The 17434-nt window shown below is 33.8% G+C and overlaps 1 protein-coding gene across 3 annotated transcripts in view; it reads left to right on the top strand.

The window, feature by feature from the left end:
* Nucleotides 1-17434, top strand: part of CBLB (Cbl proto-oncogene B) — a 212094-nt gene that overhangs the window by 95778 nt on the left and 98882 nt on the right. For all 3 annotated transcript variants that reach the window (XM_090276312.1, XM_090276305.1, XM_090276295.1), the window contains exon 5: nt 15570-15726. In XM_090276312.1, coding sequence (XP_090132438.1) covers nt 15570-15726 — 157 coding nt within the window. The remainder of the gene's footprint in view (nt 1-15569; nt 15727-17434) is intronic.

Below are 17434 nucleotides of genomic sequence, written 5' to 3'. Positions count from 1 at the left end.
TAGACCAGTGGTTCTCAACCTTCCTAATGCCGTGACCCTTTAATACAGTTCCTCATGTTGTGGTGACCCCCAACCATAACTAACGCATAGTGATTAATCACAAAAACAGCATGCAATTATATATGTGTTTTCCGATGGTCTTAGGTGACCCCTGTGAAAGGGTCGTTCAACTCCCAAAGGGGTCGCGACCCACAGGTTGAGAACCACTGTACTAGATTGTTGCAGTGAACTGCTGACATACTCACATTTCCCAAAAGAGTAGGAGGGTTCCTTGAAGGCAGGGAACATGCCTTTATGATTTTTATTTCTCAGGGCCTGGTACATTTTCTGGCATGTGTAAGTACTAATAAATGTTAGCAGACTATATGAATAACAATGCATGGGTGGATGATGTTCTGTTTCTGCTCAAAATTTTCAGTGAGTTTATTATCTACAAATTTATTTATTTGTTTTTATGATCAGTTCCTATAGCTCTGTTCCCTGGAACAGAACTCTTCTTTCCTCTTCTTTCTTTTTTATTACCCCAGAATTTGATACCCTTCTTCAAATGTAGTTCAGAAATCCCCCTTGCTTGCTTGTTCTCAATAATATACACCTTCTTACATATTCAACTTTGTTTATTACTCCATGATTTGTGTTCTTGTTGTATTTACATTTAATATTATTGAATGTATGTTTACCGTATAGGTCTTTTCACTTGACTCTGAATCTCCTTGTTGATTTTTTAAATCTAAAAATTAGCGCAAATAGATACATTTATTAGAGTTATATGTCAAACTCTGTGTTCATTGCTTTCCTACAAGCTAACCCCATTTTCATATACTTGTAATGTTTAATCATTCTTTAAGTGGTTATCAAATGAGTCCTTTGGGTACTTTATACATAGCAGTAATTGTTGGTTGAGTTCGTGGTACATTTTCCAGCATTTAAGTTCTCTCTTCCTTACTCCTGTTCTTCAGTGAAGTGGATTATTTGGCTCTTTCCTGCTACATCAGCAGTTACAGATTTTTATGTCTTTGCTCATATTGAAGAGTTTTGTAGTCTCTGGTATGATAACTATTACTACTCTTTAGAAATTATTTTTATTTAAATCATTTAAAAATTTTCTCAATTACTATTACTAATCTCTCAATGTTCATCTCATTAGAATATATTCTCTCCCTATTGTTATTACTAGATCTCTTAAACTTCTCGAAGCTCTTGCTTAGCCACTGACATTATTTCCATTGTTTCATTAAGATTATTTGTCTAGTAATCTCATGTCCCGTTGGACTATAAGCTCCATGAAATCAGGCTTTATTCATCTTTGCATTTCCTGAAGTAGCTCAATACAATGTCTCATATTTAGTCTTTCAGGACTGTTATTCATTTAATTCAAATGAGTTGAGGAGTAGAGAAATGTGTGAGCATGTGCGTGTGTGAGAGGGATAGAGAGAAACAGAACTTGTTTGCCTGATTGATTGTGAGGCAGCATGCTTAGACTAGGTCATCTATGTTTAGGTTCTGACCACAACACTTACTAGCTTTGTGACTTTGGGCAAGTTGCTTGATTTCTCCATGCACCAATTTCTTCATTTATAAAATGTGGATGATAATAACAATACTACTTACTATGGAGGTTAAAAGAGCAAAAGTCTACCTACAAAAGCATGTAGAACAGTGTCTGGCACAAGTAGGTACTTTATGTTGTAGGATTAAAATGAACCAATTTAAACCTTTAATCTTGCTCAAAGTGAGTGTATTTATTAATTATTCTACAAATAATAGAATTAATATTCAACTTCATGTAATGGAGGTTCTATAGTCCCTAACAGTCTAAAAGCAAAAGCTAAAATAAATAAGTGAAAGTTTTCTACAATTGTATGTAGTCCTTTGTAAAAGTAGGGTAGAACCTAAGAAACTCTCCTGCTTACCATGGAAAAAAATGATCTATTTAAAGCTCAGTTCATTACCTCCACCTTTGATTTCCTGGGGAAGTGGTATGGACCTCCTTTGGTTTCCTGTATTTTCCTTTAACTTTTAATAAGAGACAAAGGACAATGGTTACTTTACCTTTTCAGTGAGTGAGATACTTGTTTTTCTAGCATATTAACGAGATCAGTTTTCCCTCTAGTTAAAGAAGAGACAACTTAATCATATTTAATTAAAGGAAGGGTTGTGCAAGAGAATTGAAAGATTTTTACAAGGAAACTGCTTCAGGAGCTCTAAATAGAAAGAAAAAAACTAAAATAGAACTTGAGGAATGCATTTCAATATTTCTATTTAGTCAAATATTATTGCCTGTTTTATTTTTATTTTTATTTTTTAGTTAATTAATTTGTTTTGTTTACTTATTTATTTATTTTTAGAGAGAGGGGAAAGGAGAAAGAGAGGGAGAGAAACATCACTGTATGGTTACCTCTCACTCGCACCCCCAACTGGGGACCTGACGTGCAACCTAATCATGTGCCCTGACTGGGAGTCGAACCAGTGACACTTGGCTCGCAAGCCGACGCCCAATCCACTGAGCCACAGCAGCCAGGGCACCTGTTTTATTTTTAAATCAAAATATCTTTATATCAATAAGGAAAATAAAATTAAAAGTCTATCGTGATAAGATCTTAGATATAAAAAGCCAATAAGATGCCAAATTATAATATTCTATCTCTGAAGCAGTATGTATACAATTTAAAGAAGACAGTATATTAAAAAATGATATTTTGTTGTTGGTGTACAGAAATGGCCTTTGATTTCTGCATACTGACTTTGTACCCTGCTATTTTGCCAAATTCACTTATTAGGTTGAGTAGTTTGTTTGTGGAGTCTGTAGGGTTTTCTGTGTACACTATCATGTCATCTGCAAATAATGACAGTTTTGGTTCCTCTTTTCCAATTTGGATGTCTTTTATTTCTTTTTCTTGTCTGAGAATCTTGAAACAGCAATTCAAAAAAACCAATGCACCCCTGTGTTAATAGCAGTGCTATTTACAATAGCCAACTGCTGGAAACAGCCTAAGTGCCCATCTGTAGATGAGTGGATCAAAGAACTGTGGTACATTTACACAATGGAATACTATGCAGCAGAAAGAAAGAAGGCACTTCTGCCATTTGTGACAACATGAATGGAACTAGAGAATTATGTTTATTGAAATAAACCAGGCAACGAAAAACAAATACCATATGATATCACCTAATACAGGGAACTAATGAACAACACAAACAAAAGAGCAAAATTGAACCAGAGGCATGTAAACAAGGAGCAGACTAACAGTTACCTATGGGGGGGTCGGGGGGAGAAGGGGAGTTGTAAGGGAAGGGTTGAGTCAAGGAATAGTATAGGTGACCCATGGACATGGACAACTGTGTGGGGATTGACTGTGGGAGAAGGGGTGTGTGGGGTGGGGGGGAGCAATGGGGGGAAAAGTGGGACAACTGTAATAGAAACACAATAAATTTAAAAAAAATATGAGGGTATCATGGTACAATATCAAAAACAACTGATCATAAGAAATTAAACTAAGTGTACACTAAATCTAAGGAAGTAAAAATAAAAAGATAAATGCTTAAAATCAGTTTTGTCCCTTTAGAAAAGTGCCAAAAGAATGTCGCTGATAGTAACTTACTTATTCACTGGAGTGGTCAGAGAAATGCTCAGATTCCATGGAGAAGCTAGAATCGTGTGTGAGTTGCACATACATTAATGAGGAGTCTAGCAGTCCATGCAGTGGTTAATGCTGTCGTTGGGACTAAGTTGCTGTGGTGTCTGCATAGGGAAAGGTACAAAGTCACCTCGGGGTTACATAATTGCCATTCATTTGTTAGCCCCTTTCTCCCTTCTCTCCCCTCTGAGCCTCTCAATAAGTGACATTTACCTCAGTTAATCACCATGACAGGTTCTGGTTCTCATTCTTAAAACTGATTTTTATTAAAATCAAGAGTATGTTTAGAGAATGGATACAATTTAGCTAAAATCTGTAACCAGAGTAATGGTTTTTTAAATTTACAATGATTAATGCTACTCTCAAGTAGATGAGGGTACTTGTGTCACTGTAAATAAATTATATGTGGAGCCATATCATATCTAGAACATTCCTTGATGAACATGGAATTCATAATAGGACTTCCCTGCCTCCAAGACTAAATTAATTGAAATTGTTATTCTCTTTTTTGGACTCTGCTCTGAAAGATTTGTCCATTTCTGGCCCTTTGCACTTAATTGTTACATATGCAAAGTTGCATTTTTGAAACTGTTCTTTGAGATCCTGAGAAAAACGGAGTCCCATTGATGGGTTTTATGTAGGAAGGTGGTCACACTTATATTTTAAGAGGGTCGCCCTTCTGAAGTATGGATAATGAATTTAAACAGTGGTTTCTAAACCCATTCAATTATATACCTTATTACTAAGTACTTTTTAAGCATATAGTTATCTATCTATCTGTGTATCTATTACTAAGTTAAAAAAAAAAAAAACTTTCAAAGCTGAAACCTTTTTAAAAAGAAAGGATTTATTGAGCCATATGCTAGCCATAGCAAAGGACCAGGTCCTGGGGCATGAAGTCTAAACCAGCAGCAGCAGAGCTAGGTAGAAAAGAAACACATCTGTCTTCTTAGAGTTGATGGGCACTTTTATACATTACGTTTTGGGGAAGAAAGCTGTAAGTTGTTTTAAAAGAATTTATACTGGTTACAGATAAGGGGAGTGGGAAAGGGTGAAGTGAGGTCAGTTTTATGATAGGTGTACAGTCTATGAGAAATAATTGCTACTTTTGATTGACCATAGCCTACAGTCCTACAAGTTCCTGCATATACAGGGTGCTGTGGCATTTGGTGGTCAATACAGAAGTTGATAAAGTTCCAACATATATTCAGGAATGTGAGCAGTCTTTTAGTTAGTTGGCCCACAGCTATTAACTGCTTAATTGATATTTTCTCTTTCTTTCACTCCCCTGCCTAATGTAATTTAATGTAGGATATATCAGAATATTTATTTTGTCATTATATATTACCTGCATATATATATATAATACATATATACTACTATACAGATAATATATATCCTCATATATAAAACAAAGGATGCATTATAATATGAACTTTTAAAATTATATAAAAATAAAAGTAGAATTTCAGTATTCTCATCATGAAAAGGATCATCTTGTATGCCCCTGGGATCTATGACTGTGACTCACCCTCTACACACACACACACACACACACACACACACACACACACACTCACTTTAGAAACTGATAAATTAGAAGAGAAATAGAGAAATCGGTAGGAGTTTTGTAGAAAACTAGGTGTAGATTATAATAATATACTTATAATAATCAATACATAAAATATATATAAATAACAGAAGTACACTAACTTAATTATGAAAATACAGTTAACCATACTTGATTTTTAAATATATGTGGTTAAAGAAAGGAGTCAAATATGCCTCAATTTCTGATTTGAACAACTGCGTACCAGTCACTGAGACAGGAAAAATAGGAAGACGAGATTTGGCAGCCAGATAAGTTTAGTCTGGTATATGTTTAATTTTGTGCACTCAGATAAATTCATGTGGTAATATCTGTTAGTAGGTTGGATAGATAACCTTTAAGCTCTGGAAAGAATATAGAGTAGGACTTTAGGACTGACAGAGTTTGAAGATTGACTGGAGAATATTTTCCTTGGCCTCATGCAATATTTAAATTAAAAAAGACATAATTGGTAACCTTTTCAAAATACTGATTTTACACAAAAATATTGTATTGAATTTAATTGAAAATTGGAAGTGATGGCAATGCTGCATCTGAATTCTGACAGCAATAATTGGCTAGATCTAGGTGCCAGCTACCCGTTTTGGATGTGCTCTCTTCCTATTTATTGCGGCCCTTACCTGGACTTCTTTCCTTATTTACATTCCTTGACTAGTCCCCAGATATTTGACTTTTGTGGTCTCTGAAAGCTACTGAAATCATTAGACTAATTGACATAGACCATGGAGACTGTCAGAGAAAGTTAAGAGGACAGATACCTAAAGAATTCCGGTGACCGTATAGAGGACATTTAAGGAAATGGAGGAGTCACCAGTAAAGTAGTGAGGAAATCTGGGAAGCGCAGTATAATAGATGCTAAAGGAAGATAGGATTTAAAGAAAGGAGATGAACCGGATACTATTACTTAAAGATCAACTAGATAAAGAATTAATATTTTTCATTTTACATATAGTAACAACAAGGCATATATAACCCATTTTCTTTTTTTAATATTCTGCAAGTCTCCTTGTAACCAAGGCTTTAAATAGGTTCCACATATTTCACTGAGTAGATGTGTTGGTTTTTTGGTGTGAACTCCATAGGTGTTCTGGGTTTTTGGTACATTGGACCTGAATAGGTACGTTAATTTGTCTGTCTTCCACCAAGACTGTTAGTGAATTATAGCCAACCACCCTAGAAAGTGGAGTCTACAAGTATCATTTTTTTTTTTTTTTAAGTTTGTAAACTTCCTAATGATAAGGTAAAATTGTTACCTTGTCCTCCAAGGTCTAATCTGTAATCGTATCCAGATTTTGGTTACTTATTTTACTTCCCCATCTTGAGAAGTAATTGGTTCACTTTTTAAAATTTGTTTGTTATGCCAAATGAGGAAAATACATTCATCCCACCTGCTGAGACCATTAATGTTTCCTTAATAATTCTGAATATTAAGCCAACCATTCCAGCTTCTAGAAACTATTTCTAAAGTATTGTTTAAAAGCTCTCCTGTTCAGGGTCCTATTTTTTTTTTTTTTAAAGCGGACTTCAAATTTCTCCATTTCTTAGGTCTAGCCAACCGATCGGTTGCATTTAATCCATTAAAACAAAAATTTTAAGCCACTTATATATCTCCTCATTCTTAAAAGTTCTCATATTCTGAGAAATAATTAATTTCTTATTAAGTATTTAATAATGTGCCCCTGGATTCAAAAAGGTCCTGGTTCTTAATCCCTCTTGAACATTTATTCCCTTCTCTACTAGATGTTTCAGCATTGATAGGCATAGGCAGTTTCTCTGCTTCTAGATCAAAAACCATCTTTTTTTTACAGCATCGTAAGAAAGAGGTAGCAAGTCTTTCCAGGCATATGTATTGACCGTTATAAAATATTTGGGGTCTCTAAGCTATAGGTTCCTCTCTAGTTACAAAACTCGCAATGCGTGCAGATGTCACCTGGCTCTCAGGGAGCAAGTCCAAGAAAATGCTGATATTTGGACCACAGCTCTTCCTGTGAGTAACAAAGCCCACAAGCCCTGTCTTTGCCAGCATTCCTGAAACTCGGATAGGCTATCTTGTTAACTTGCAAATAGGATGAAATCTTAGACTTGGCAGTTCTTGAGAACCATGTTCTGTTGGTAGAGAAATTTTACTTAGTAGCAAAGTAAATAAAGCTTTTAAAATTAGCATGTAGGGACTTATTTTTCCTTAATAGACTTTCTGTTTTTCCTTATTCTGAATGTTGACTATCAGCAGTAAATGACAATAACTTTTCCCAATCTAGCTTTGTTTTTGCTTTGTTATGTTGCAATCATTAGTAGTTTCTCTGAATAAAAGGAGTTTTAGGATATCTACTTACACACAATAGTATATATACACTTTCTTCTGTGAAGGTTTTAGAAGTGTTATGGGAAGTTGTATATTTCTTTTGCCTCAATTTAAGTTATATACCTAGTAGACTTTGTCCATTACTTTTTACTTTAATTGCCCTATGTAGAGAGATTTATGAGGATTTTTAAATTATTATTATTGACATTTTTATTGGTAAAATGGGCTGGGCTCTCAATGCTAAAGGGAAGATCATTTTAAAGCCTTACTTAAGTGCTTCTGTGGCAGGATTTGCTAATTCTAAGGAATATAATTTCCTAATTTTGTTTAATCTGACTTCAGCAGATCACAGGCATCTTGTGATCTATAAGATAATGTATCTCATGTATATTGAGAACCTACCAAGTATCACAGAACTTTCAGAGAAAATATACTGAAGAACAGTTGTGCATTAGAAAGAAAAGAACAATATCCATTGTTTTAAGAACAGAATTTTTCTGTTGTTCTATGGTCATGGCTATAAAATGGAAAATTAAAAATGAAAGTTTGTCATGTTTTTATGGATCATATTTGCAGTCTCTCTTCCCATCCCTTTCCACCAATCAATAAACTTTATTTTTCAAAGCTGGGAAATAAATGGAATTACATACCAAGTGATTTCATGGCTATAGTAAATTTACTATTTATTATGTTCAAAAGTTGGGTTGTGAGACTAGAAGTTAGACAGTATCAAATCTATCACATGAGGTTTTTGAGAAAATCAGTAATAATGTTAAAGAAGCTATTTTCCTTGTTTTTGTAATCTTTTAAAAATGTTTGACCATAATATAGACAAAATGTTATGAACTTTTTAACAAAGAACACAATCTATCACAAATACCCAGCATCTGTTTCTTTCTGTATATGAGAGTCAGGCATTTTCACTTATGAGGAAGACTAGTTAGATCTAATTGTGTATGTCTTGGGAGCCATGGTTATCCTCCTGTCCACGGTGGGTTAGTAGTGAGGACTATCTGGCCAGAGGGGTTTGATATCATCTTTCTGTGGGTTACTGGAAAGCAATTGTTTTTCTCTTAGTGACAAAGGAACAGAGCAGTAATATCCTGTTACCAATCTATTTTCATGTCCTTTAACAAATAAATAGTCATTACAAAAAAAAGATTAGATTTAAGGAAATACTAAATGTAAAATATCAACAGACTTAGGAACCACAGATCTAATTTTTGCTCCCACAATGTAAACAAAAACATCAGATATCTTAATGAGTGTTCTATTTTTTTCTAAACAAAGCTAGCCTTCAACTTAAGGGTACTGACACTGAAACATATCTTTGTTGATCAAGGTGAATTTTCTGACAAAATCCAGATAAAATTGAAAATAGAAATGGGTTCATAGAGAGAGAACATGTTTTCATTTTGTCTGAATCATAATGACATTAAATATTCCTGAGCTTGAATGGATTTTAGGCAGCTACCACCATCACCATCCCCACAGCAGCGACGCCAGTGACCAAAAGTACATGTTCATTTCCTTATTTATATTATGGCAGGTCCTTTGCCCTTTCTCACATTCCTTTCTCTCTTTTTATTCCTAGCTATTTTTAAGTTTAATATACATACCTAAAAGTACACAAATCATAAATATAGGGTGAGGAATTGTCACAAAGTAAACACACTAATGTAAATGCCACCCATATAAGGTAATAATGTATTACCTGCAGTTCAGAATCCACCTTCCCCTGAACCTTCAGTTCTTCCCGTGTAGTCACTGCCTGCCCATGGTCTCCTAATTTCTATCATCATAGAATCATGTAATTAATATCATGTAATTATACTCTTTCAAAAATATCTGGCTTTGGTCCCTCTTTGTTATGTTCATGGAATTCACCCATGTTCTTGCATGTGGCAGTGCTTTGTTCATTCTCCTTGCTACATTATGTGGCTGTTCCAGTTTACCTACTCATGGTGGACATAGTGTTTGTCCTACATTGTATTACAGTCAGTACTGCTGCTATGGCTATTTTTTTTTTTAACATAAAAAAATATGTATCTTGTAGCTTTTTTAGTAGACCACCAAAGTTTTCCAAAGTGGTTTACCAATTTAATCACCTGTGTCTAAAAAGTTCTGTTGTTTCATATCCTCACCAATGCTTTATGATATCATTCATCTTTTTTTTTTTTTTTTTTTCCCCAATAAGCCATCTGGTGGGGTAGAGTGGAATCTTACTGTGTTTAATTTACATTTCCCTGATGACCAATGAAATTGAGCACACCTTTGTATGTTTATTGAACATTTTGATTTTTGTGTGTTTGTGTATATATGGAAATCATTTGTCCAATATTGGAGTAGTCATTATTGAGACATTTTTATGTATTATAGATAGGAGTCTTTTGTTGATCATATATATGTAAATAGCTTCTCTCTACAGAGCATTCTTTTTCCCTTTGTTCATCATAACTTCATGAGTACAGGTTTTTAATTTATCTTTTCCTTTATTTTTTGAGCATTTTGGGCCATGTTTAAATTAATTGCCTGCTCCAAAGTAATGTAGGTATTCTCTATCTTTCTTCTAAAGACCTTTATTGTTTTATCTTTCATAATTAGGTCCGAGATTCATCTAAATTGATTTTTCTATGGTGTTATGTAGGAGTCAATATTCATTTTCTTCCATGCATATATCCATTTGACCCATAAACAGTTACTAAAAACAGTATCTGTTACTGCTGTTTACATATAATCGATGTTATATATCCAGTGTCCAGATATTATTCCATTTGTTTCTAAAATTTCTGTTTTGTACCATCTATAATTTTGTCCTGTGCCAATACTACAGTGTCTGTTTTTTGTTTGTTTTTTTTAACTATTTTATTGAAGTTATTGGGGCAACATTGGTTATTAAAATTACTTAGATTTCTGGTGTACAATTCTGTAATACATCATTTGTTTATTGTATTGTGTGTTCACCACCCCAAGTCAAGTCTCCTTCCATGACCATTTATCTCCCCATAACCCTTTTCTATCTCCCCCATCCCCTTTCCCTCTGTCGTCTGTGTCTGTGAGTTTTTTTGTTTGTTTGTTTTGCTTTTTTGCTTAATCCCTTCACCGTTTTCAGCCAGCCCAGCTTGTTCTCTATCCATACTGTCTTAATTAACTTAAATAGTATAAACTTGTCAGTGTTTTTTTTTATTTATGATTGGCTTGATTATTTTTGGCTCTTGACATTTTCCTACAAAGTTTAAAATCAGGTTGTCAATTTCAAATATAAAAATATCTTCTAGAATTTATGATTGAGATTATATTAAATCTAGGAATCTGAGAATTTGCATCTTTACTTTATCGAATCTGCTAATTTGTTCTAGGAGTAAAAATAAAACCTATAGCCTGTTTTGAACTTGTGGTTTCATGAAAATGTTTTCTCTTTTGTGGGGCTCAGTCTCCTAACCTTTTTGTCTTTCATTTCTTATACTTTGTCCTAACACTGCAGAATTTGCCCTGGCCAGTGTGGCTCGGTCGATGGGAACACGGTCCTGTAACCTAAAGGTTGCAGGTTTGATTCCTGATCAGGTCACATACAGGAAGCAACCAATTGATATTTCTCTTTCACATAGATGTTTTTGTCTCCCTTACTCTCTCCTTCTAAAAGTAATGAAAAAAATGTCCTTGGGTGAGGATTAAAAAACAAACAAAAAAACAACTGCAGAATTTTCAAATGAGTGTTAAATTATTTTGTGTGTTGTATCTCTGACTGTGTATGTGTCTGTTTTTGTTGTGGCTTTTATCTTTTATTAGATATATTCCTATTTATTTGAAATTTTCAGATGCTACTGTAAAAGCAAGTATTTTCAGGCCTTATTTTCTAATTATGTATTGTTTATATGTAGAAATACAACTGATATTTATATATTGTTCAGCAAGCATGTTGAAGTATATTAGTACTTCTTAGAGTTTAATCTGAAAATTATTTTGTATTTCCTACATATAAAACCATGTCATAGGCAAATACTATTCTTATTTTTAAACCTATTCTGCCTGTGGTTTCATAATATATTTTAAAATGGTTTTAGTATATCCTTTATTCCTGTAGCTATCAGAGCCTATTAGAAATATAGAAAAAATAAAATAATCACGTCTAATCCTGCCATTGTCCATTTATCATCAGTAAAATCTGTGTTGATCTCTGTAGACATTCTAGATAGTTTGTAGTATCGGATCATACAATTCTAGATAGTTTGTAGCAAAGGACATAATTTTCTTAAGGAAAATCCCTAGAAATAGGCTTTCTGGGTCAAGTTTGCTGCTGATTGCTGTCTAGAAATGCTGTATAAATTCTCATTCTTCACGCCAGAAGTATACTAAAGTTACTGTTTCCAAATACCCTGGCCTGCATTGAGATTCACACCTTAAGTATAGATATATATTTTTTCATGCAAGTTAAAAATAAAACCTATAGCCCTTTTTGAAGTTGTGGTTTTCATGAAAATGTTTTCTGTTTTTTGGGGTGTCAATCTTCTAACATTTTTGTCTTCCATTGTTTATACTTTTGTCTTAAACCTGTGGGATTTTCACATTAGAAGACCTAATACCCTCCTCCACTTTGACGGAGGAGGAGGTAAGCCTGGAAAGTTGAGTGATTTTTCAGTTGCTGACCTCCTGACCTTTGCAGTTTTGTTTCTGTGTATTGGCTTGACCCTGTTTTCTCTGAAATGACACTTTATTTTCAAGACCTTAAAATATAATTTACTTTTGTTTTTGTGATAGACCAGAACCCATTATCTAATAACAGAATTATAATATGGCATTATATTTATCAAGTTCATGTCTCTCCTGACATTTTATGAACCTATTACCCCTTTTTTTAAGTCATCAGAGGTTTCTGTGTAGCAGGCAAATGTTAGCACAAATTTCTAGGCTCTTTCTCTGTGAAACACTGGTGTGAAACACTCTCTTGACTTCCCTAGACACAGTTTAATTTGAATACACAAATTTTGGTCGCATGTCTCATTTCTCTTGGGCAAAGATGAATAAAATACAATTTCTCATCTCATGTATCTCCATCCCTTGGGATACCCAAGGCACATGCATCTTTTTCTGTGATACCCTTAGTACATGGCACGCCATCTTTTTTTTAGAAGTCTTTCCAGTTATAATTAGCAAAAGTACAGATTAAAATATTTCTGGATTGGTGATATCTTGAAGTTTAGGTGGCCTTTTTATGTTCTCTGTTCCTTTTATTTCTCTTCCTCATTCCTTTTCCCAGGCCTCACCCAGCACACTGATGTTTCTATGTATTTGTAAGACAATTTGCCACTCATATTTTCTCTCACTTTCTTTACCTCTAGGGAGTGAGGTAGTAGAAACCAACACTGTCTCGTTGCTATACTTTAATTTAAGATGTGAAAGTCACCCTTTCCCCCTCCCCACTTCAGTGCTCCTCAGGAATGAATATGATAGCAACTTGGTAAGTCTAGATTCTTAGTGAAACAGTTTTAAAACATTTTTTTTTAAAGCTGTCATTGTACTCTATTTTGGTTTTTCACTCATGAGCCTCCTTCCCCACCACCCCCCTCACCTTCTCCCCACGGTGGTATTTAGCTCAGCTGATCAAAGGGAAGGGCATCTGTTGTACAGACTTTCCTGTATAGTAAGTTAACCAAATATTGCCCTTCTTAATTCCTTTTACTACTCTTAATTAAGGTTCCAGCGAATGCTTGTTTGCATGTTAGTTTCATCACAAGTGAGCTATGAGAAAGTGTTATTTATACAAGTACTATGGAAATATAACCCTTTGTAAATTGCTGTTCCTCAGTGCTATGTTAGACTGAAATTTTAGAAATTTTCACATTAAAAAAAATAACTTTCTCTGGGAAATGATTGGATATTCAAAATAATTATGATCTGTATGTACCTTATACAGTATATGGGAATGAGGATAGTTTTTTATGATAATAGATATTAAAGATGTATATTTGATCAGTTCACATATTTATATACTTTATGCACAAGACACATTTTTAAAATATTTCCATACAAAAGATTAAACATATCCCATTCTTAAATCAGTACTTCATTTGTTATTTCTTTAATTTTCTTTACTTTTCTTTATTTCTTTTTTTCTTCTTTACTTTGAATATCATGGTTCATGTCCCTTTTGTGTGTATTGAATATTTGGAACTTTATTTTGGAAAAGAAAAATGTATTTCTTAGTCATCACTACTTCCATGGTAACTGTAATGAAGCTGGACAAAATGCATATTTACACTTCACTATCAATCAATAGTCTTCTAATACTATCAAAAGTTTTCCTTGTTCTTTTAAAACAGCAACATTTTGGTAACCTTAATAAGAGCCTGATGTGTATTTCTTCTAAATGGCGTCTGATGTGGTGTCTTTCTTTGGTTCTTTGTGGTTTCCTGTTTTTTTCATACATAGAGAAAAGCCTTTTGATGTATTCAGCCTCATGTTTTTTTGTTTTTTTTTTCTCTTAATGGAATATTAGATCCAGACTCTCTTGTAACTACAGCATAACATTGTAAGCCTAGCCCACCATTCATTTATTCATCTTGCCACAGAGCACTCCTCTGGAATTCTTCCAGCACTTCCTTAAATATTCTGCCTCTATACAGTATTCCTTAGCATTACAATCTTATTTGTACCCTGAAAATGTGTGCTCTTCAAGGACGGAGATGGCATTTTGTGTTTCTACAGTTAGATTTCTACATAGAAATATGCCCTTAGCAGTTAATAGATCAATGACTCTCAACATGTTGTCCCCAGACCAGCAGCATCAGCATCTCTTGGAAACTTGTCAGAACTTTAAATTCTCAGGCCCCACCAGTCATCCTTAATCAGAATATCCTGATTTGAGAATCAGCAGTTTCTGTATTAGCAATCCTATCCATGATCCTGATACATGCTCAAGTTTGAACCACAGCAGTGGATACTTAATGACTTTGAAAGCTGTACATTTATGTGATGCTTCACAGGAAGATTGATATAAGATGGGACCAAGTTTGTTTGTCCTCCTGTCTTTTTTTTCCTCAAGAGATACTGGTAAAGAAAAGCCCAAGATTTAACTATATGCAATCTGATAAGAGGGAATGTATAAGAGTTATACATATAGCTGTCTTGCTCTGAAAACTGCAGCTTTAAAATGTTAAAAATATGAATAATTTTTCTTCCACTTATTTAGGAGTAGGCATGGAACATTCCTAAGAAGGAAGATTAACTAAGGAACGAATAATAAATGTTACCTGTTTTTAAGGTGGGGAGTATGTGGGTGAATGTTGGAAACTGGTCAGGTAGGGGAGAGGTTCGGAGCCTTCTCCCTGGATACCATGCTATGCATTCTAAAGTTTTGAACATTGGAAATGCATTACCTAATAAAAATTTTGATAGTTGATATTTAATATAAATAAGTGTTTAAAAATAAAATTCCATATGATATGCATTGTGTGGTTGGTTAAAAATATTAGATTTCCCTTGGCATTATATGTAAGGCTAGATAATATGTGCATTTCATCTCTACGGAGAACATGGGGTGGTGTCTGAAATGTCTTATGACTTTCCACCGATCTCAAGATGGTAGATGAATGGTACAGTGAACAAAGGATTCTATTATATGAACTCATTGTCTTGTAATTATTTTAAGAAAATAGAGGGGGAGAATTTCACTTGATACTAAGTTGAGTAATCTTGTATACACAGAGAGGCCAGACATATAGGACTTGGACCTGATACTTTCTTTCACATGTATTTTTAGAAATATCTTGATAGGCAAGGGCTGTTTGAGAGAAAAAAAAATGATTTAGATTATTGTCATATTCCTAAGCAAATGAAAAATAATCCAGTTAGCAAAATCTATTACATGTGTTCTGAATTACAAACAATATTCTCAACTATTTGTCTTTTAGTACAAATGCAATTATATTAATGTTATGATTGAATTGTGCTGTTTTAATGGAAGGTATGTCTTAAATGACCCATGATTCAATTACACACTTTTTGTTTTTTTCTTTCGCAGAACTATTGTGCCATGGAAAGTATTTAGACAGTGCCTTCATGAAGTCCATCAGATTAGCTCTGGCCTGGAAGCAATGGCTCTTAAGTCAACCATTGATTTAACTTGTAATGATTATATTTCAGTTTTTGAATTTGATATTTTTACCAGGCTATTTCAGGTAAGTTTCCATTCACTTAATTCTTCCCTCCCTTGTGTGTGCATGCAGCGCACATGTGCATTTGTGTGCACATGTGTGTGATCTATCTTTCACACACAGACACAGACAAACACACAGACATATTGGAAATAGTCTCATTTTTGGTAGTATATAATTTTAAAGCTAGTCATTGATGCAAGTTTTTGGCCAGTGCTGTAAGTTTAGAGTTTGTTTGGACTATCAGTTGCTTATTAGCATTGAGATGATTCATTCAGAGAGCTTTGTTTTAAATACCTTATTTAGTTTCTCACTTTACTTTCTTAGTCTTTTTTGGCTCAATAACAATATAATGCAACTTTTACAGTTGGGCATTTGCTTGGGTTGTATCCCAGAATCTCTCCTTTGCCTCCACATTCATTAGGTGAGAAGGTAAATAGTAAACTTGGAAATAGGTAGCAAATGTATCCTGTCTTGCATAGATTACTCTGGTGTGTGCTGTTTTACAACTCATTCAGTCATATGTTATAAACATCTTTCCAAGTCAAAAATACTTTTCGTCAGTGTAATTTCCAATTTTCAGTAGCTACATAATATTCCATCAATACAATAGGTCATTTAACAAATCGCTCTTTTGAAAAATTAAGACTTCTTTTTCTGTTTTCTCCCTAATATATATAATTTTGACATTAACCTTCTTGTGGTGTTTATTTATTTATTTATTTTTTAAGCCAGTCCTTTATGATTGTCTTTACATAGCTATTCAGAGAAGCAGATGTCATGTGATGAAAGCTGGATGCCAACATTTTATTCTCTTTTGTGTCTTAATGGACTTACCCTAAACATAAAGACTTGAAATTTGATTCAAGTAGTCATATAATGAAAGTGTCTCACCTAAAATCTTTATGATGAATTATATAGTAAGTGAGGTAAATTGATCAGAAACCAGGCTTGCTTATATTCTGATGCAGTTTTTTACTATTTAGTCTGTGGTAATATTTATTCTGATTGAAACATGCTTTCAACAAATGTTGAGTATAATACCGGTTTTCATGTTTGCTGTGTTCTAAGTATTTTGCTACTGTGATTTATGACTGCTTTGCCCTGGACCACAAGGATCTGGTGACTGATTTATGTGAGAAAACAAGATTGCATGGGATTAACTTTTAATTTATGAAAGAACCTGTTAACAGAAGGCAAATTAACTCTTGTCAGCAGTACTCATAGAATACATTTTACTTTATTACAACTTTAAAGTCATAATTTTGCCTAGGAAAATAGGATAAGAAATTAGAGACATGATTATAGAAAGTGTTCTGTTGCTTATTTTCAGTTTACAGCAGTTTCTTGATTATTCTCTTGTATGTATAGGTTCTCAGCTTATATAATATTAAGATAAATTTTAGAAAAGATTGTATTAACTGATACTGATCATTTTATAATGGAATCTCTCCTTTCTTTAAAGGTTTTGATAATTTTCCAAATCCTTATTTAACATGTTACAAAGACATTCTAAGCAGTAGGAACTTTGCTTCTTCCACTTGTGAAGGAAGAGAACAAAGGTTATTTTCATACACCTAACTCTTCATTCTAGGAACAGTATATTTTTTGGGCAGAAGCCTGGAAGATTTTTTAGTGTGGATATTAAATGCTAGAATACCTCAGTTATAAAAAGCATGAGGGCAGCTTAAGACTGGTTAAACACTTACCCCAACTGCTATTTAATATGTGC

Source organism: Furipterus horrens, unplaced genomic scaffold, assembly GCF_987537825.1.
Source record: "Furipterus horrens unplaced genomic scaffold, mFurHor1.1.pri manual_scaffold_1, whole genome shotgun sequence".
NCBI lineage: Eukaryota > Metazoa > Chordata > Mammalia > Chiroptera > Furipteridae > Furipterus > Furipterus horrens.
This window is presented reverse-complemented; position numbering and strand designations above follow the sequence as displayed.